Source organism: Choristoneura fumiferana, chromosome 10 (genome assembly GCF_025370935.1).
Source record: "Choristoneura fumiferana chromosome 10, NRCan_CFum_1, whole genome shotgun sequence".
Classification (NCBI taxonomy): Eukaryota; Metazoa; Arthropoda; class Insecta; order Lepidoptera; family Tortricidae; genus Choristoneura; species Choristoneura fumiferana.
Genome location: NC_133481.1, coordinates 18770058 through 18793036, shown reverse-complemented (window position 1 = coordinate 18793036; position 22979 = coordinate 18770058). Strand labels below are relative to the sequence as shown.

The following is a 22979-nucleotide window of genomic DNA, read 5'->3' as shown; positions in this document are numbered from 1 at the left end:
AACAAAGTTTAGATTAAAATCATATTTAATACACTTTAAAACCGTACCATAAAAATATCCAGCAACCACAGTGTTGCTTAGTCCCGTTTTGTTCGGAAAAAAAGGGAGGACAAAAGTTTCCGAAAGACAAAACTGTCTCAAAACACAGACATTCATTGCCCCGTGACGCATAATTGCCATAATTAATTTCAGGTAATGCAAAATATTCACAAAATTATTCTAATTATAATAAACCCGCGTAGCTCACCCAAAAACTATGAGATTTGACATTTCGGAGACCTCACGCTACACTAGCGCCTCTAGCGGCGAATTCATTCGCGATAGCCCTCATTATTTCACCCTATACTATTAGCTAGGTTTTCGCCTTAGGATCTCTCTCACCGTCTAGTCTCCACAGTGGTCCTCAGCGCCTCATCAGCCTTATCCAGCCACTGGCCGATCTCCCGCTGCCCCCCCTCCAGAGACTCGTGCTGCACGAGCAGCTGGCGGTACTGGTGCAGCTTGACGGGCACGGTGGCGCGCACGCGCACCAGCGCTTCCTTCTGTTGCTTGAGGGTGGCCATGTTGGATTCCACCTCGTCGCGGGGTAGCTCTGCGATCGCGTTCTGGAACGTTCTGGAAGGGTTTGGGCGGTGAGTTGGAATGTTCGATGAAAAGAGAGCGCGGGGGTGGGGAGTGCATTTAATTTAGCTGTGGAATAAATATCGTCGGACATTTATATCAGTTCTAGTCTTAAATCAAGGTTTTGTCTTTGAGAGGATGAAGCCAGTCAGGCAGTTTTGCATGTCATTAAATTAGTTTTTTAAATCTAAATTCTTTTTAGTGCCTAGTAGGTATGAAATTTTTTATAAACACTATTACATTCCTAAAAATATTTTACTAGTAGTGTTACTTGTACGTTAGTTCTCGACCGAGCCTCAATGTTTATTATGAATTTCACTATTAAGTATTGTTTTTTTTTTATACAAAAAAGTACCATAGGGTACTCAAATTATTCACCAGTCCCCACTATCCCTTAGAAACAAAGCCAAATAGAGCATCACACTACAGCACAATGTCTCTTATTTTCCTCTCTTCTCCTATTTATGTTTTTACTGTGTTTTTGTTGTGATGTAGTGTGTTTTTCTTGTCAATAAATGTTGTGTTTGAGTTTGAGTTTGAAATATTTCAAAATTATACCGATATCGTTGCATACAAAAAGTCAAACCTGCTGATAGTCTTGAACAGTTCCTCGTGATGTTCGATCTCTGAATTGAGCTGCAGCAGCTGGTCGATGTAGGCCTGTATGTCTGCGGTGGCGGCGCGCGGCGCCCGCGCAAGCAGTGCGTCTGCGCCGCGCAGCCACGCGTCCAGCGCCGCCGCGCCCGACGCCAGCTCGCGCCGGTGCCGGAGCGCGTCGCCGCCGCGGACGTATCTGCATCAACAGGGACGATTAGGCAAAATACAATATTATTAAGATTATTTTGTTACTAATAAATAATGCTATGGGCAATAAGTATCCCTATCCTATACGTGGTCTGAAATAAATCATTTTTTATTATTATTATAAATGCGAAAGAAAGATGGACCACACATGCTGAGCCTGAGCATTTTTCCTAGGCAATAGCATATTCTTTCACGATATAATTCTTGGGAAGTGCCTTCTCTTAAAAGAGCTTTCACGAGACGCGAAGCACACTCACGCATAATAATTACATTATAACCCCCGTGCAGATGTTAATATAATCAATAAGTAAAGAAAATAATAATCACCTTTCAGCTTCTTCCCAAACTCGTTCCCATCTTTCAGTGATCTCAATGTATTTGCGCTTGACTTCGGACGCTATCTCTTCAGACGACGTCGCAGCCAGGAAGCCGGCGGCGTCGCCCAAGAGCTGGTGTCTCTCCTTCCACACGGTCAGGTCTTGGAAGAACTCCAGCCTTTCATCCTCTGACACGCGAAGCATGTGCTGCGCCTTGTCCAGCCAAGCAGTGAAGTCATCAGCCAAGGTGTTCCACCTCTCCCAATGAGCTATCACCTCTTCGAGCACGCTCCGGGCACACCTCACCTCCGAAGCGACTCTCCTCCACGACTCCGATACCTCTCTCAAAAACGCATCAATCTCTCTAGCTTCAGTCCTATCTACTTGACACACTCTCTTGTACTCCTCTGCTACTTCTTTAATATCTACGTACGCTCTGTCAAACTCTTGGAAAATCTTATTCTTGGTCACAAAATTATCGTAATCATCTAATAAGGCACGAACGTGATCAATGCGGCCGTACTTGCCGGTCCACGTGGCCAGCTTGGCCTTGGTCAGTTCTGTGAAAGCTACTATGCAGCATTTGTGCTCTAAATACTTTAACCTCGCCTTTCTCTGTGGGGCTCTTCGACTCACTGTTTCCAATCGCTCTTTCATTTCTTGGAGTCGTTCACCAGGGATGCGCGCGGCGTCCGGAGACCTCAGAGCTGCTTCAAACCTGTCGATGACTTCCGGAAGGCTGGCGAAAAACGAGCTGTGCTCTTCGAGTTTCTCGCTGATTATGGCTGCCGTTCTTTCATCTAGGTTGGTAGGTATTTCGTCGAAGTATAGAAGGTACTCGGCCCTGGCCAGCCATTCTCCTACCATACTGAAGTCTCCGGGTAAGTCTGAGTCCAAGAGCCAGAGCCACCTCCTGTGCAGCCTCTCGAGCTCCGTCCAGAGAGAGACGAGCTCGCGCCAGGACTTGGGCGCTATGGCCACAAGGCTCTGAGTATACATGAGTTTTTCGAGTTTCTGGTAGACAGGTTCGCGGGCGAGCCTGTCGTTTTCGGCGCGAACGTAGTCTTCGTAGTTTCGCGAGAGAGTTCGCGTGTCGTAGTGCCTTTGAATGATGGTGACGCGTTCCGTCAACCACATTCTAAGAGATTCGTACTCCTCTTGTACTGCCGCTACAGCATCCGGTCCTGTTGTCTGTTGAACAAACATTATCATTTATTCATTTACTAGCTGTTGCCCGCGACTCCGTCCGCGTAGAAGTATGAAAAATGGTTACGTTTACGTCCTATTCTCAAACCTACCGAATATACACAAAAAAAATCATAAAATCGGTCAAGCCATTTCGGAGGAGTTTGGTCACAAACATTGTGGCACGAGAATGTTATATATTAGAGATAATACATATATCGCTTCAGAGCGATCTTTTCCAGGTAACTTTTTATAATAGAAGGAGGTAAGGAATATAATTACATCAGACGGAGCTGTCTCTTACCTTAGGTTCAGGATATTTGTGCAAAAACTGTGCCACGTATGTCATAATGGATCTTTCATCCGGCTTCTCTACATCCACATCCTCGGCATCCAGCAGGCGTGCGATGCCCAGCTCGCTCTCCGCGACGTCGAAGGCGTGCTCCAAGCGCTGTCTGTTGGTCTTCCGCTTCATCTCAGCCAGATTGATCAGGTTGGCTTTGATGGCATCGATGATGGCGAGGAAGGCTACGCCGTCACGCCATGACGGACCGAAGTCGGAGACTTGGATGTTTGAGTCCCTGGAAAAGACGTTGATGTATTGGATCGGTTTTTAAAATTACAAGGTGTCGTAAGGTTTCTCCAAGACTAAAATAATTTCAATCTCGAGCATATGAGCCGAAGACTACTGGAACACGGGGAAGCTTAAATAAAGTTCCACCTTACAGGCTGGCTCAAACCAAAAAGTCGTCGCAGACGTTTTTAATTAAACATTACCGATCAAAGAAACACAAAGTTCAAATCTATTATTGTCAAGAAGATATCAATATCTAAGGAGTATCATACAATTCATAATTACTTACGTCATGGACAAAAAGAAATGTTAGGAAACAATTTCGATCCGCATTAGCGATCCCTAAGCTGTATAGGATGCCTTACTTCAAATAGCGAATACTTGTGTGTATCATTAAAAAACTTTGTGAATCTGTTTTTTTTGTATTCTTGCCGGGTTTTTCTGGACAGAGGTTTCTTCTGAATCAATGGTAGTTTTGTTTTTTGCAATTCATAAGTGCTTGTTACAGCCTAAACTGAACAAAGACTTTGACTTTGACTTCTACTCACTTGGGCAGTGCGTTGACGACCCACTGCAGCAGCGTTTTCTTGGCGCCCTGCTTCCAGCGCTCCTCGGTGCGGTGCTTGGGCGTCACCTCACTACTTCTATCTACTACTAGATACTAAAAATAAAGTCACTTCGTCTTCTCACTTAGGCAGTGCGTTGGCGACCCACTGCAGCAGCCTCTTCTTGGCACCCCGCTTCCACCGTTTTTCGGCACGATGCGTAAGAGTCGCCTTATTGCTTCTAATACTAGATACTTTGGAGCCACCTGAACTACTCATTTGGGCAGTGCGTTTGCGACCCACTGCGGCAGCGTTTTCTTGGCGCCCTGCTTCCAGCGCTCCTCCGTGCGGTGCGTAAGAGTCACTTTACTGCGTCTAATACTAGATACTCTGGAGCCACCTGATCTACTCACTTGGGCAGTGCGTTGGCGACCCACTGCAGCAGCGTCTTCTTAGCGCCTTGCTTCCAGCGCTCCTCGGCGCGGTGCGTGGGCGTCGCCGCGCCCGACTCCTGCGACATCACGGACGCGCAGCGCGACCCTCCCAGGTACTCTAGAGCCCGGCTGTTCTCTTCAATCTGGGGACAAGAGGCGAGAGTCAAAGAAGTGTAAAACGTTTTTTGTTTTGCAAGTGTCCGAGTTATTTAGAGAAGTTAGCAGGGATGTTGATGTAATGATTGTTGCTGTGACAGGAGCTGGTGCTAGTATCGTGAGGTTCGTTTGATAACTAACATTTGCGTCACGTTACGATAACTAAAGGCCTGTTTCACCATCCATTGACTAGCGTCAACCGACGGTTAAATGTGATGCCGTCTCCGTCTATTCGAACAAAACAAATAGAGACAGCATCACACCTAACCGCCAGTTAACACTAATCAATGGATGGTGAAACAGCCCCTAAGTGTGCCAAACGCAGGCACGACTGTAACATATTTCGCTTGCCATAAAACCCTCATTGGCAAAGCACAACCGGCTGGATCTGCTGATGCGGACTCATTTCCCGGCCAGTGCAATGGAAAAGCTTATTCGTTTAAAAAAAACAGCTCCTTTACATGGCTCTTCTTTAGGATTCTGTAAACCTAAAAGAAAACGTTTTTGAATGTAACAGGGCAGGCTAACGAGAACACGGGTTTTAGGTGTCAAATCATGACGTTTCCTACAAACTGAAGTACATATAGACTCTGCCACCGTTTCAATAATAGGTACCTTAGGTACCACAGGGCCGGATTTAGAGGTTTTGAACTTTTGAGACATAAAAGGATAAGATCCTTAAGAGACGAGAAACGTAAGACGAAAAATAAAATATAACATAAAAAGTTGGTGACCCATCGAATTTTTTTTTTCAAACTCCTGTTAAATAGGTATATACCTCCCCTAAATTTGGCTCTGTGGGTACCATCAGCCAAATAAGTGGTCTATCAATTTCTAAACAAATTCCTATCAAATGAATATGTCGCTAAAGTCGAACTTTCAAGTTAACAGACACGTCTATTGGCATTCTTGTTTTGTGACATGCAAACGATTATCAACTTTAGGGTGGTAGACCACATATTTGGCTGATGGTACCTACCCACCCTTCTATCCTTGAGTAGCGTGAAGTAAACATCTTCGTTAAGCAACCCGGAGAAGGAGAAAAGCGTGGAGCACCAACACAAACCTAACCATATTATCATCCCTGAAGTCACGTCAATGAGGGCTATCGTTTTTTGTCTCACTAGATGGCGCACTGTTGCGTGAGGTTTTTAAGTATGGCTTTCAAAGTCTGTTATTACGGGCGTGAAAACAAAGGTTAGATTAAAATCATATTTAATACACCTTAAAACCGTACCATAAAAATATCGAGCATGCCACAGTGTTGCATAGTCCCCGTTTTGTTCGGAAAAAAGGGAGGACAAAGGTTTCCGAAAGACAAAACTGTCTCAAAACACAGACATGTCAGACATTCATTGCCCCTGAACGCATATTTGCCATAATTAATTTCAGATATTGCAAAATATTCACAAAATTATTCTAATTATAAATAAACCCGCGTAGCTCATCCAAAAACTATGAGATTTGACATTTCGGAGACCTCACGCTACACTAGCGCCTCTAGTGGCGAATTCATACGCGATAGCCCTCATTACGACGTCCCGCCACTGATACCTTTTTAACCTAAGATTTCAGTAAGTATAAATTTTCGATTTCTGTCAAACGTTAGGTACTGGCTTTATATAAAATAATTTAAAGAACGAAATAATGCAAGATATGACTACCTTATTCACAGGGTGATCGCAAACAGTGCTCCCTATGTTCTCAGCTAAAGCAAGGCCAGCAAACTACTGCAAGGTTCTACGTATCATACAAAGCATTAGCGGAGTTGCCTTTAACATGTCTTTCACATAGATTAAGAATACTGTTAAAAATTGGTATTATAATTGTGGGAGCGAGGTACACAACAATATACGGGAATAATGTACGGGATGCCCCCTCCCATTTTCCTAAAACGATTTATTTTTGCTATTTAACACCCAAAGTTAGTAGCGATCAAAGTACACTCCACATTTTATCGATATAACGTGTTGTAGGTATTTTTTGAGTAAAATGCCTGTAGCATACAGACGGACGGACGGACAGGACGAAACTATAAGGGTTTCGTTTTTGTTGTTTCGACTACGGAACCTCGAAAATTTAAATAAATTTGATACAAAGACAACTAACTAAGTGCCGCCTATTGCTCACCTTGTAATTTTTTTTTCTCTGTGTATCTGTTTTCTGTATCGCTTACTATGTCTGGTGTACAATAAAGAGTCTTTGTATTGTATTGTATTGTATTGTATCCTATTACATTGTATAGTGGAAGCTTAATGGTAAGATACCTGTGACCTCTTAAACAAACGCACCTCTCTAGTTTTCGGAATTTATGCGCGAAATTACATTTTAAGTTTACCACAAGCTTTTCTTGAAGTAATCGTGAGGTAACGTGCATGCACCTACAAAGCCATACAATGGTGTGTATGAAGTTCTGCTGCACTCCAAATCCTCTCATTCCGAGAAGAGGCCTGTGCCCGTCAGTCGGACAAGATAAATTGGAGATGATGAATTTAATAATTGATTTTCATATCGCTGGCAATGAGGAAAGCGTTGCCATCTCCTCTTGTAAGTACTCTGTGACGTTTCATATCCAACGTATTCAAATTTAAGCCTTGTGTTTTAAGATTTAAGATTTCAATTGCTTTAACCTAGATATGACAGCCGTCAAGCATTGAATTTCAGTTCCGATAGTTGCACATGACATGTATTGAGCCAAAATAAATTAGATCAAATGACATTACATAAAGCCAACGTAATTGTGTTGCCTCGATATATTTAGGAAATGTAATAAATACCTATGTAATGTAACAAAGCAAGAGAAAGAGCGATGTAATACACGCAAGTTCGAGCGAGATCGACGAGACCACTTTTTAACCCCTGACGCAAAAAGAGGGGTGTTATAAGTTTGACGCCATTGTCTGTCTGGCATCGTAACTCTTAAACAGATGGACCGATTACGATGCGAATTTTTTATGTAAAAATAAGTTATCTTTTTTTCATCTTTAAAAAAAAACTCTATGTACAAAATAAGTACCTAAACAAACAAAATTTACAAACATTACATAACATAAAGACTTTTTTGGACATGAAACTACCGTGAGGCTCACTCATATTAAATTATATTAGTACCGAATAACGCACATCTTAAATCGAATTTAGCTCGACATGTTTCGTGCTAATTCGTAGCCCTTCTTCCTGGGAGCAACGCGACTCGGCGGCTGCCGCAACACGCGCACTACGCGCCACCGCTCTCTCGCGCGAAGCAGCACGAAAACCCCGAATTAGCCCGAAACATGTCGAGCTAAACTCGATTTAAGTCAAAGTTCAAAACTATTCAATGGGTGGGGCAGGCATGTGCACTGCTGGTCTTGGGTCACTACCATCCGATGGATCTGAATTTATGACGTGTGCCTCGAATGCATTGCATGCAATGTGTTCTATCTATCAGACAAAATTATTAATATTCATTCAATTTTTATGGAATAATCGAGAAAAACTAACAAAAATGCAACTTTGCCAGCTCAGTAGGTATAAACGCTCTTAATTATTTTCAGATTAACATAAGTAAAGTAAGTTTTGCAGGTGGTAGGACCTTGTGCAAGGTCCGCCCGGATTGCTACCACCATCTTGCTCGCTAATCCTGCCGTGAAGCAGCAGTGCTTGCACTGTTGTGTTTCGGCGTGGAGAGTAAGAGCCGGTGAAATTACTGGCACTAGAGGTATCCCATCTTAGGTCTCTAGGTTGGCAACGCATCTGCAATACCCCTGGTGTTGCAGATGTTTATGGGCGGTGGTGATCTCTTACCATCAGGAGACCCACTTGCTCGTTTGCCATCCAGTCGAATAAAAAAAAAAAAAAAAAAAAGTAAGTAGGTATGCCAAATTTCAAGTCAATCAAAAACCACTGGAAGTGCGTCTTCAAAGGCTTGCAGTCGGTGAGTGGTTGCCAAGATTGCACGGAAACTGAAAGCGGATTGCACAGTCGGTTTGCATTTTTGATGCAGTTGCTGTAACTGCATCAAAACTGCACTCAAACTGACATTTTGCAGCTGGGTTCCGTTCAAATGCTGTCCGACTGTACCGGCCACGTCCGTGGTACCGGTCCTAACTTGCTAGATTTGACCCATACTAATAGGGCAAGTTAAATAAAAAGCTTGTTGTAAATATATACGGTATTTGACAGTTTTTTATATGTATTATGAATTAAAACTTCACAATGCCTGTTATCGAATAGAGAAACAATTTTTAAGCTATCTTTACAAATATAACTGGCATGTGACGTCACACGCAAGTAGCGCCATACTTGCTGCATAGAAAAAAGCGTTTGAGGAAGAGACAGGTTTATAGATTTTTCAAAAAATCACTATAAATCCAATTTTCAACCGATTTATGTTTTCTCTTCGCTAAACACTGTGTGTACATCTATATTTTTATAATAATCAATAAGACATGGCAAATTCAGGAGTTGTCAAGTACCGTATTGCGTAAGAATAATAATTAATAACATGTAAAATAGTTAAGAAGCTTTGAGAACTATTTATGTATTAGTAGAACTAGTGGCCCGACGTCTGAACTACTGTGAAGCAGCCACTTAATTACACTCTATAGCAATCAAGACCGATCAGATTCCGGAACGTCCAAAATTCTCAGGACCCACACACACAACACACAAACGTCACGCCTGTATTCCCAAACGGGGTAGGCAGAGCACACGAAACGTTACCGCTTCGGAGCCACTTTTAGCAATTTTAGGTTTTAAGTTTGACAAAAACGGTACAATAGTGACAGGTTGCTAGCCTGTCGCCTACGGTATACCTTAACATATCCTCAGTCGCCTCTTACGACATCCACGGAAGAAATGGAGAGGTGTAATTCTAAACCGACACCACACGGGTCTCAGTGACAGTTCTCAGGACCCCCAACACAAAAAGGGGGGTGTTATAAGTTTGAGGTGGCTACAAGTATAACCGATGTTGATGCGGCTTTTGTAATCGAAACGTAATTTAATTGAGATGGTAGTTAGCTAAGTTTCATTCAAATCTGTTAAGCCGTTTTTGAGTTGTTTATTTAACTTCGAAATGACAGTGACCCGCCACTTTTTCGCCTTTTTAAAATTGTTTTATTATTGAAACAAAAATAAATAATTGAAATAATTGTCGTGTTTTTTTCCCACCCTTTATTGAAGATCACAAGGTCAATGGACGCCTCAGGAATCTAACCACTTTTGATTACTTAATACTTACCCTAGACTATCAATAGCGCGCACTGAGGGCAGGCAGCGTCTCCAGCATCAGGGTAAGCAGTGTTAGCACTGCCTATCTGAGTTGCATGCCCCAGAGACAAGCTATGCAAATAATCGCGCCTGCATTGAATATTTCTGCCATCGTAACGAAGAACGCTACTAGGTATCTACTCCGTTTAAACTTTGTTTGAAGAAAGGAGCTATTTTATAAGAAAGCCTAAAGCTCTATAAGCAAAAACTTCGTCGATCCTAAAACAAAACACAGTTATTATCGAAAGCGTCATTTCGCGACTACTGCGTTCTTCGTTAAAAGGGCAGAGGGCCTACTCCAAAATTCGTAAATCGAAGTTCGTATCGCACCGTCCCTCTCACTCTCGTATTAAATAGTTTAAGGGGCTGTTTCACCATCAATTGATTAGCGTTAACTGGCGGTTGGGTGTGATGCCGTCTCTATTTGTTTTGTTCGAATAGACGGAGACGGCATCACATTTAACCATCGGTTAACGCTAATCAATGGATGGTGAAACAACCCCTAAGTGTCAGAGGGACGGAACGACACGAACTTCGATATTCGAATTACGGAGTAGCCACGCAGATTTATAGTCGTGCATCATTTTCCACACCCTCCCTGGAAACTATTCAACGCAGGCGCGGCTATTTGCATAGCTTGACCCAAGGGGCGCTAGTACTTGCCTATCCTGCTGCTGGGACGCTGCCTACCCTCAATGCCACTAAGATACTAGATATATCATATTATATTATGCTACAAGCAATGCATACCCACCTTTGGTCCGCGCTCCTGTGGATCCAATGTACTGAGTGAAGCTTGCGCAAACAAAATACGTTCAAGCCAATTAAAATGAGAACAAGTCACATAAATACTCGGTACAGCACATTTTAATAAAACTATAAAGCATAGTATAATAATCACAGACTAATGCTTTATTATAAAATGAAGGAATCATAGAAATATAAAAAAATGGCTTACATGAAAACTGCCTTATTTCATTTAATAATAAGACAGCTGTTTTTTAGGCCTTTCATGCTGAGAGAAGGCCTGTGCGCAGCAGTGGGATCCATTGCACACTTAAAACTCTAATAGTTCATAGAACCTTCATTAACAACAAAGGCTTGTATTATCAGGCCCGGTTTGCTGTATCATTTAATTCCGATTTTAAATGGCCGTTAAGTGCATCAAGTTGCACATTTATTATCGCTCTGACATTACTCGTTAATTTTAATTCTAATTTAAAAAATAGGTTATTTGTAGTAGAATAACGATTAAACACTTCTTGGAAGCGTTTATATCCCGCTTCAGTACCAAATAGATACCTATACGAGTACGGGTACGTTCGTGTAAGTAGATATAGCTTGTTACTCAGCGAGCTTTTTTTCTCGTAATTTGGTAAAGTTCGTGAACTTAGGTAACACTAGCACACGAACGAAAAGTGTGCGTATCTAGTCACATATATTACTGTCGAAAATCATAATATAATGTTTGTCATAATTTTGTTGAGTCATAATTTTTCCTAATTTTTTTATAACTTTTTAAACGGTCATCCTCTAGAACTGTATAGGTTAGGTTAGCTTTGTTTTATACCTATAACAATTCTATACAATTAATAGATTCTGATAATGTTTTATTTCCAAAAAAAACTACTTAAGTTGTAAATTTAGTAAGTACTAGGCTATGAAAATCGCTCAGCGGTAGAGTAAATTTAGGATAGCGGGCTTGGCTCGGCATGTATTTGCAGATCGGTAAATAAAATTTAAAAGGGCGCCACGAACGCAATCCAATACATTATGACAAACGTGTGATTATGACTTTCAACAATTATGCGAGCTACTGTTAAACTTAATTTAGCTTTTTCGCTAGAAAGTACGCGAACTTGCTCATAGGTCTATCTGGTCCTTCATTATAAGTACCTACCCACGGTTAAAAACCCATGTTGCGAGTGTGCCTGCAAAAAGATTAGTGTTCTCTGCAATTACTAACACGTTAACTACAAACTTTCTGTGTTTTGACTACAACTACATTCTTAAATACCTGTGCTTTAAACTGTTATAGTTACAGTGGTTTTCACACCGACAGCTACAAGTGGAACTGAAGGAAGCTCATCTTAAGGACATTAACTTGGATTTTAATATAGGTACTAAAAAAATTAAGTGCATAATTTTTTTATAAAATACAAATAAAATGTATTCTGAAAAGTTTTGTGAAAACACTACCCTATTCTTTCATGATAATGCAAGTATTTATTTTTAGGTACTCATTTGACGTTTTTACTCAATAGTTAATGTTAGTTAATGTTGGAAATTTGCCGCGTCGCATCGCAATGCATCTCGGCGTAATCACGTATAATTTATTGAAATCTACATGACCATGGCTAAAACTCGTATTAGTTGAGAGTAACTGGACATTTTTACAAATTTTATTTAAAAACAACTTCTGAATGACATTTTCACGAACGAACTTTTCCGATAACATACGATGAAAAACTATTGCGCACTATATCCTGTAAGCAGTTTTTACCCGACTGCCCAAAGGAAGGTTATTATTCACATCACTCAATGTCACGCTCACCTGGAAGTATAGGATGATGGTCCAAATCAAGCCAAGTACGACGGCAGGTCTTCCATCGACGAGGTCCGCTGCGTTGATGTTCACAAGCTTGATACGCTTGCCGGCCAAAAACCGCAATGCTGTGTTCGCATTGGACAAAAAGTGCGGGCGGCGCAGCACGCGACCGCGTTCCATTGGCTGAAATTAAATGTGTGCGTTAGACTGGCGTGGCTTAAGGCTTAGGTATAACGATTTTGTTTCCACGATAGATATGGCCAAATGTTGTTTGAGAAAGTTTCATATTAATAGGACTAAATTAGTGCTAAGGTTACAAAGTAGAATCGAGTGTCATTATTAACTACAAACTGTTATTAGTTCATATCTTTAGATCTTTGAATTCTCTGCAAAAGCGTTCTATAAAGTTGATCAACTCTGACAATTTAATGAAACCAACTATAGCTCAAGTTATTACTTAAAACTTGGTTTTCACTTTGACTTCTAATTCAACTTTGACTTTGACTTTGACTCACCAGCTTCTCTCCTGACAGCACTTCCAGCAGTGCCAGTAGTTTGGTGCCATCGCGCAGGTCTCGTATCAGATCGTCGATGCGCAGTGGCGGTATGCGCTGTAATAAGATCAGATATTACATAAATAAAACACCAAGAAATAAAGGAAATAGAGCACTAAAGTGAAAATCAAAATCAGAGTTACCCCTGTAGTGAAAATAGTTAAAAAAACCGGCCAAGAGCGAGTCGGACACGCCCACAATAGGGTTCCGTAGCCATTACGAAAAAATAAATAATATTTTTCTAAGAATTTCGTATTTTATACGGAATCTTCCAAGTTTAGGTATATTTTATACCTTAGGCTGCTATTTACTCTTAAACTACTAATATTTCTCAAGCAAACTTAGCCGTTATAGTTTTCCTTGAAAGTTTGATATACTTTACTACCATTATGATTTTTTTCAAATTTTTCTACCCACCGGTTTAGATTTTAGGGAGGGGGGACAGGGGACGCTCGATTTTAATGAAAATTTGCACTTTAAAATTGAATATTATGCAAAAAAATCACTGTTTTTTGTTTAAATTATTATTCTACCATTTTGTCGGCATAGTTTACATACATATTCGTGCAAAATTACAGCTTTATAGCACGGACAGACAGACAGACATGGCGAAACTATAAGGGTTCCGTTTTTGCCATTTTGGCTCCGGAACCCTAAAAAGAGGAAATATTAATAAGTTCCGGTCTTTTCTGTACAGTGTATATTGACAAAATACTAACCTTCGACAAATGTGAATTGATCCAATTGACGAATGTCTTCTTTTGCACTCTTTCCTGTTCATCTGTAACAATGAATTTTTCAATTAGAAAACTGTCGTACTTTTTTCATTTCTATGGCTACAAAATAGTACACTTTCTAAGGCCAAGTTTACACGAGCTTAGTAACTAATGCCTAGCACAAGTTATTTTAACATTTCACGTGTGTGTAATAAATACCAGGTTTACATGACATTAGTTACTAATTCCTTGTACATGTTAGTTTAATATTTCACGTGGTTACAATGCCAGGTTTACATGAACTTAGTGGTAACTAATTCTTTGTTCCTACTTATTACTTTAACATTTTACTTGTGTATAATCCCCGGTTTACATGAACCTGGTAACTAACGCTTAGTAAGGTTTAGGCTTAGTGAGGTTTTTCTAACTCACTAGGTACGATATGGCTACCTTCAAAAAGCGAGTGTACCATTTCTTGCAAGGCCGGCAACGCATCTGCAGTTCTGATGGTGCTGCGGATGCCTATGAGTGACGGTTATCCCTTAACAATAGGTGAACCGTCTGCTCGTTTGTCTGGTATTACCTACATAAAAAAAATTGAGGATTCCCATGGAAATTTAGTAATATCCCCGAATTTATGTTCAACTGCCGTATCTAATGGATTATATACGCGTGCGAAGCCGCGGGTCAAATCTAGTAACAAATAAATAAATAAATATCCTGGGACAATTGACACCAATTGACCTAGTCCCAAACTAAGCAAAGCTTGTACTATGGGTACTTAGGCAACGGATAAACATACTTAAATAGATAAATACATACTTAAATACATAATTAATCCAAGACCCGAGAGCAAACATTCGTATTATTCACACAAATGTCTGCCCCGGGCCGGGATCGATCCCGGGACCTCAAGCTTCGTAGTCAGGTTCTCTAACCACTTGACTATCCGGTCGTCCAAATAAATCGATGAATCATTTTCTCATTCAATACTGCCAAGTTCACTGCACCATTTACCCATAACAGACATCTGCCAAATATCAGGGCGGTCTATTTCTATTTTATGAGTTCATAGACTTTTAATACCGTCTAATATTAGATTATAATGTTTATAAAGGGAAGTATTTAGTTGCCGAAGGATTAGTGGGGTATCACGTTAAACTCAATTTATTTACGTTAAACTTCCGCGTTTATAATAAAACGGTCTGTATCACGCGGGAATGGTTGGAACGGGACAAAAGATGTAGGTCTTTGAAACATTAAATTAGAATGGCTATGTTACTAAAGTAAATTCATTGCTGCACCAGAATACGTGATTTCATTTTTACATGTACCATCAGCGAAATATGTGGTCTACCACCCTAAAGTTGATAATCGTTTGCATGTCACAAAACAATAATGCCAATAGACGTGTCTGTCAACTTGAAAGTTCGACTTTAGCGACATATTCATTTGATAGGAACTTGTTTAAAAATTGATAGACCATTTATTTGGCTGATGGTACATAGAATTAAACGATAAATAATACCAGCTGAACGCCCCCAACTCGCTGGAGCTTGCAACCAAGTGGTATATAGGATGTGCTAAGAATAACCTACAAGTAGAAGAGCTAGTAGAAGCTAGTAGAAAAGGCGGCACTTATTTCCTTTTAACAAGCTGTTAGCTTGCAATTCTCTCGTTTGCCCGAATTTCTTATGCCATAATGTATTGTTTTCCATAATTTTCATTTGCCATAAAGTAATTTATTTCTGAAATAGTATTTTCTTCAGAGTTGATATTAAACTAACCTAACCTAACCTACTACCTACTGCATTCTATGATGACATTTTAAAAAAATCCTGAAAACAGCACGGTTCTATATATGTTTATAGCAAACGTTGGTATACATAGCAAGTGAAATTCAGGCAAATGAAATTTGGGCAAGTAAAAAAAATATATATTGCATGTCTAATTTTCCCAACTCCCTGTACTCGGATCGAATTGAAATTTGCTACGGATGTGTACTTTGAATGACAATGCAAGGAGCAACTATACTCGTAATCTACAAAAACTAGTCTGCTTAAAAACTTTTTACAAACGATTTTAGGGTTCTCTACATCACGGAGATCGAGAATGGATGAGACGGGCACAAGATCGCCAAGAGTGGAAGAAGGGTGGAGAAGCCTACGTCCAGGATTAGATATCTAAAAGGCCACCATGATGATGATGATGATGACATCAAAAGGAAACGATGGAACTGTTATAGGATCACTCTTTTGTTGCATTTTTTAAAAACCAGGTTTGCTACCCCTTGAAGCTTTAAATAATAAATGGAAAATCGAGAAGTCTTGCGACAAAACCAGATTTTACCACACTCCTGATTTTATGCAAAAGAAATGCACATTTTTTTATGTGTTCTTGATTAGAATTTTCGTATGTAAATACACCGAAAAATGTACTTATCTATCTGTGAGTAAAAAAATAACACTTCGCAGGGTTCTAGGCTGTGTTTTATAATTAAAAGGAAAAAAACTTAAAATTAGCGCATTCCTCGTGTAATTGTCGGAAGCCAAGAGACAAAATTACAACATCAAATATTACAAAAAAAAAGTAGATAATGTTGCAATTATTAAAATTGATTTCAACACTGAGCTTTCCAAAATCTCGCAGTGATCCTGTCCCGAGCCTAACACACTGAAAACTCAGGATGATTTTCAGGTAAAACCAAGATTGCGCCAGTAAACACTGGAGCGAAGGAACAGCTACTCACATCCCTTTCTACTGTGTGATCAATACGGCCCAAACCAATCACTCCTCCAGGACCCTCAGCACGCAGCGCACGCAGCCGGCACGGCCTGTCACGGAACCATCTCTCATGAACAAGGGTTGTCAGTAAGGAAATCAAAAATCGCTGGACCGTCGATTTAAAAACCAATTTTCGACAAGTTTCTTGCGGCGCATTCTTCTTGGCAACAATGGTCTTCTCGTCAACTTAATAAAAATACCTAGTATCCCCCCCCCCCGCGGGTCTGTTAGATCGCATTCCCAAAAGCATTTTTTCCTTGAAGCTAATTCTCTTTTCCTATTTTTTCCCGAACACATTTTTTATTGTCTATTTTTTTCATGTAGAGATTTTTCATAAAGCGTTTTATAATGTTCACTTTTGTTTTCTTCGCATATTTACCAGATTTTTTTTAACCTTTGGAATGCGAAAGGTAAAAAAGTCCTGATTTCTACTTTCGCTTGTCTCATAATAATAGGTATCAATAAAGCGGATTCAGATGAAAATAGAAAAAGATACGAGTAGCTTTAAATTGTGCACTGATCAGTGCTAAATCAGTATAAAAGGTTAATAACCTAACCAACCAAAAGTTGGAAAACCCCCGACTTTGTCACTTCAAAGCTCAATATCTCAAAAAAGAACTGAACCGATTTTGATAAAACATGTCTCAGAACCATCGCTAGAAAACCTGTTTTGGAACCTTGCTTCAAATCGGTTCACCCGTTTAAGAGCTACGGTGCCACAGACCGACAGACAGACACACATAGTGGTCAAACTTATAGCACCCCTCTTTTTGCGTCGGGGGTTAAAAACAGCCCCAAATATAACCAGCAAACCAGCACCGTTGGCAACCTTAAGTCCCTGAGTAATCTAACTAACTGATTTTCAACTTAACCTCAATAAGCTCGCGTGCAAGATAACACAATGAACTAAAGACATAATCCGGTTGAACTTGCCTTATTTGTTTTATGTCATTTAATGAGAAAGCTTAGGTTCCGTGTCATTTTGGCTACGGCACCCTAAATAACATTCTTCACAAAAATACCGGTTCTCGCTGTAATGGGAAATAGTTATTTGGGAGGGAAACAACACATGAAAGGGTTGGAATAAATACCTAGGTAGGTATACTGATTGCGATCTTAATGTTACTTAGGTATTTATGAACCCCTCGACTCAAAAAGAGGGGTGTTATAGGTACATAAGTTTGTAGCCAATGTCCATAGATTTGTCTGTGGCATTGTGGTTCTCAAACTAACGGAAACGCAACCGACAAGTACAAATTTTAAGTGTAGAGTTCGAAATCATGTAAAAGTATTATTGACTTAGTAGAATGTGCGAACATTTTTTAGAAATTATTGGTATTAGAAAATAATTACAGTAAACTAACATAAAATAAAAAAAAATACTGTTAGCGTCTTCCTCGACCTACCCATAGCTTATACCCAGGGGTCGGATAAAAAGTGTGGATGACGTAAAAATTACGTAATCTTGCACACAAGATGATGTTTTTATTTAAACTTCCGTGTGACATGTAGTAACAAAGTAGCATTGATGAAGTAACAAAATAATCGTAAATAAATCAATGGAATACAGTGAATAAAATAAATTTCATATCGTTTAATAAAGAGGTTGATAAATGATAAGTGATAATTGTTTATGAAAATCAAATATACTATTTGAATATAAGTGGTTTGACGTCATCGGCAATTTTTGTCCGACCCCTGCTTATACCCTTTCCTTTTTAACCTTCGACGAAAAAAGAGGGGTGTTATAAGTTTGACCGCTATGTGTGTCTACTGTCTGTCTGTCTGTCTGTGTGGGTGGACCGATTTGAATGAGGTTTTTTTTATTTGAAAGCAGGTTTTCTAGCGATGGTTCTCTATCAAAATCGGTTAAGCCGTTTATGAGATATTGAACTTTGAAATGTCAAATTTAGGGGTTTCCAACATTTTGTTGGTTAGGTCAGGCTTTTCCGTAATCGGTTAAAAATAATCAAACACGACCTACATCATAACAAACAAGTAAACACGTATACCTTACGTATACGGATTTTTAACGCAACCATGCAGTCTTAGACGATGCAGACGTGCACAAAACAAAGGATGATTTTACGACCGTCATAATTTTCCTGTCGTGGTGAAAGAAACACAATACGAAAATGAGAAACAAGCAGTGACTTATGGTTCATTGTCTGGAGACTGAAAACTCCTAAACATGATTTAGGACAAATTACGCTTCGGGGAAACGTTGCTATAAGAAAGTTGTAGGCGGTGAAAATGGAAATGCGCAGGTCAGTAGGTACAGACAAAGTCATAAATAAGTGATCATTTCTGTACCTTGTCGCTTTTAGTGGTTACACAATGTCGTATGGCTTTTCAAACATGACGTTAAAGTGACAATGTACAAAAGTGATCACTTATTTATGACGTTGACTGTACCTGACAATACAATACCTAATCAAAATTATTTGTTTTCTCGTGTGAGTGGTGGACGAAGTAAGTTATAACTAAGTGAGTAATATTAATTTAGGTAGAATGGTTAAAGTATAAAATGTCATTAAATGACCTCGTCTTATGTGGGATTGAAGAAAGCAATTAAGATAAAATGTTTATTTTAGGTAGCTACAGTTAAAAAAAACACAAAAGGTTCATCTCAGAATCAGCTCCGCTCTGCCTCCAGCGAAATGCACCCTAAACACAGCTGGAGTGGGCAGAGCAGCAAGACTAGATTTTAATTGATTCAATATATGTATGATAACTGAGGTAATTTAAGTACAAAAGGTCAAGGTTACAATAATTTAAATTAACTAAGAACCTATTTGACTTATAGACAGCGATTAATTCACGAACAGTTCTAGCGTTCGTAGAATTTCAACCTGCGGGTTTACGATTTAAAAAGTTTAAGAAACCCTGCCATAGATAGAAAATACGTCTTATCTGGCTTGTTTTGAACTCACAGTGTTCATGTTTGTAAACAACTGGTAGGTATTGCCTTCGCAGTTCGCATATTACTGATTTAAATTCGGCGAGCCCTTCCAATTGCTGGCTCATTGAATTGACCCCTGTTGCGAAGTAACTCGTCGTAATTGGTGTGACAGCCTAACGAGTGTACGACAAAACATATTACGTAGGACGAAACGTTCCAGAGTCAGTGAAATACACCTGTTTAGTATACCTACACACCTAGGTACCTACCTAACCTATTCTAAAAGTTACGTATTGGAGCATAATTATTATATCACATCTTCATATTTCATTTATGCAAAACAAAAAAAACCGGCCAAGAGCGTGTCGGTCACGCCCAAGATAGGGTTCCGTAGCCATTACGAAAAAATTACTTACTTAATATTTTTCTAAGGATTTCGTATTGTTTACGGAATCTTCCAAGGTTCACTCTTAAACTAATAGGCCGATAGGACTACGTTATTTTGAGGTATTAAGTTTCAAGAATTCTAAAGTTTCTTATTTTTTGCCTGTGGGTACAGTCGTACCTATGAAGCTTATTGTAGCGTTTTGTGTCATTTTTGTTGCCTGCATTTTCAGCAATTTGAAGATTTGTGGTTGTTTTTTTTTTATTTGAATAAATCTCGCAAAATAAATTTAAAGTTAAAAATAATTATGGCATCATATCTAGGATAGCCTGTGGAGTATGTAAACCAAATTTGTGTCATTTTCGTCCAGTGCAAACTGTTATATGGACAGTATGTAAAAATGGTGTGAAAAAAAAATTACAGTTTATGAAATATTTATTTCCTATTTCAGATTACTTACATACGCCTATAAAAAAAAGTTGTGCCAAATTAGACCACGCAATTTTAAGATTTTAAATTATTTTGTTTTCTTAACCTACAAACGCTTCAAAAAAATATTATAGTCATTAGAGTTCACATATTTTATATCATAAATGCATGATAAATCGACATTGTAAATTTGTGTCATTTTCGCCCACGATATTTAAATGAATAAAACATAAAAACAAATGGTTGCGGTCGAAACGGGTCGCGCGGTCAAGCGGCGGGGCGACGGGGGCATAAGCACGCAAACACGTTCGTTCGGTACGATTTCATCTATGGGAAGCATTCATATTAGATAATACAAGTACTGTCGTCGCATGTAAGTAGGCAATTGCTGGCTGAGTATGAGTATTAAACGCGAGTATGAGTATTCCAGCCGAGACTAATATAAACATTTTCTCAAAATGTATTACGATATTTAATTTTATATCAAAATTGCAGGTGTATTTTTCCTCTGAAAACACCACGAGCTGTTTCACACACATTAAAAAAAGTCCGAGGTTCTAACAAAATAACTGATACCTAATGGGTAGGTATCAGTTGTTTTGTTTTGTTTTGTTATTTTGATTTGCTAGATGTTTTTTTTTTCTGGAACCAGATTGAATTGGCTGTAGGTACAGCAGGGCTACTGCGAAACTCAAAACTCGAAGTTCGTATCGTACTGTCCCTCTCGCTCTCGTATTAAATACTGTAAGTGTCAGAGGGACCGCACGACACGACATTCAAGTTTCGAGTTTCGTAATAGCCCTGACTCGTGCCAACTTAGATATTACCGTGACCAAGTTTGAGACTTGATAATAATAAAATTTAAATGCGACATTGTTGTCGAGTATAGCGATCCTGCAATGTTTTTAACTCTTTCATTTTTTTTCGCTGGCCTTAAACTATGTACTTCGCCTATTATATAACTTAATGAGTATTGAATTGACTGACTTTTATCTCCGCTACGTAATAAACAAATTGCATAACTTTATTTTTTTGCATACTCTGAATGTAGTACCTATTCAAATAATTAAGTATGTAAATAATAGGTACATTAATTTAAGAATCAAAAAGGCTGATAGTTATATATAAAAAAGGTTGCCTGGAAGCTTAGAGCAACCCGGGCGGAAGGGAGTAGCCATTCGACGCGTTCCTCTCTGTCAAAGTACAAGCCCAATTGGGCATACGAATTTTATAAAACAAGGCGCGCTCGGATTTCAAACTATTAGACCGAATCGAGAAGCGCGAGTGAACGCGGCGGTGCTAAAAATATCGAATTGTTCAGTTTCCTGCTGTAAAAAGAGATCTGGGACATCAAGCTTGCAAAATTATAGTGTTACATTTCACATGGAAGTAAATTGTTATCGTATTATTGCTATTTAATTACATTTAAACAACAAAGACGTACATTATTGTCGGATTCGTTTACCAACATCGAGTCCTAGCGGTACAAATTTCGGATCGGTCAAGCGATAAATCGCATAAGCGATAAAGCGATGACTTAATCATGTTACTGTCAATGTGTTAGTTTGGAGTCATCTGTAAACGAATTATTAGTGTATTGTTGGGTTATTTATGTGTTAACGTCGTCATTACAGTCAGTTGGCAGTTTTGTTTTTGCATCTAAATAAGCCGAACTGCACTTTTATGCACATTTCCCCCGCAACAAACGCCAGAACTATTTTAAAGGTAATCTACCGCTAAGGTTGCTCCCTTCCGGTAGGAAGCCCGCGTTGCTCTAAGCCTGGAAGAGATCGTTCTTAAGCGATAAGGCCGCCTGTTGTTTACCCTTGTCATTTTCATTCTGTGTACCTGTTCTGTATCGCTTACTATTTTTGGTGTACAATAAAGAGTCATTGTATTGTATTGTATTTTATATAAAAATTTAGAAATGGTATGTTAGTCGACAAAACTAATGTTAACTTTAACTGATTGGCATTAAGTTCGAAAATTCTAATGATCGAAATTTGACGTGGATCCTGCTTATGACGCTAAAGTCGGATTTGTATTTATCTGTCGTGTCGTGTCGTGTCGTCACGCATATATATAGTTAATTTAAATCGATATCTATATCTATAAGTATCCCAAATTTCAGCTAATGCTACCCAGCCGTTAAAGCATGATTGAGTAACAAACATCAAGATATACAAACTTTCGCATATATAATATTAGTAGGATGTGATCTAGCCCCTAAGCCCTTCTCTCTCACTCGAACTTAAAGGAAGATGGATATCTTGTATCTTGGGTGTCTTGTATGGTCTTGTATGCCCAGCTCTAAAACCTGGCTATCGCGTCACTGCATATCTAAAATAGCAGCGCTTAGCGTCAACAATCCTACCGGTGTGAAGTTAGCGGCCGATTATAACCCAACCAAATTAAGAAGTTTAAGTTATTATTTGCATTTGTGTGTTCATAAGAGTGACAAAAACACAATAACTAGCTTATATTCAGGGAGAAGTATTCAACCTGAACGTCTGGTGAAGCAAGAAAATTATTGCCAGCTACACCATATGAAAAAAAAACACCAACATGGAAATGAGAACCTCTTCAAATCTTTCCATAAAATAACACTGGACACTAAAAGCTTTCTATAAAAGCTGCAACTGTTAACTAACCTCATCTAGTCTAGGAGCCACATCCAATTTGGAAACGGGAACTCTCCGGTTTTTTGTGGCATGTTATTACGCACGCTGAGAGCTTTCGATCAACGCTTCAAATGTCCAGTAACCTCGTTTC

The 22979-nt window shown here is 39.3% G+C and overlaps 1 protein-coding gene across 5 annotated transcripts in view; it reads right to left on the bottom strand.

The window, feature by feature from the left end:
- Nucleotides 1-22979, bottom strand: part of Msp300 (Muscle-specific protein 300 kDa) — a 111290-nt gene that overhangs the window by 55862 nt on the left and 32449 nt on the right. For all 5 annotated transcript variants that reach the window (XM_074093780.1, XM_074093781.1, XM_074093783.1 and 2 more), the window contains exons 2-9: nucleotides 13711-13772; nucleotides 12953-13048; nucleotides 12444-12620; nucleotides 4460-4623; nucleotides 3232-3508; nucleotides 1753-2933; nucleotides 1208-1414; nucleotides 382-615 (exon numbers count right to left, since the gene is read on the bottom strand). In XM_074093780.1, the coding sequence (XP_073949881.1) occupies nucleotides 382-615; nucleotides 1208-1414; nucleotides 1753-2933; nucleotides 3232-3508; nucleotides 4460-4623; nucleotides 12444-12620; nucleotides 12953-13048; nucleotides 13711-13772 (2398 nt within the window). The remainder of the gene's footprint in view (nucleotides 1-381; nucleotides 616-1207; nucleotides 1415-1752; nucleotides 2934-3231; nucleotides 3509-4459; nucleotides 4624-12443; nucleotides 12621-12952; nucleotides 13049-13710; nucleotides 13773-22979) is intronic.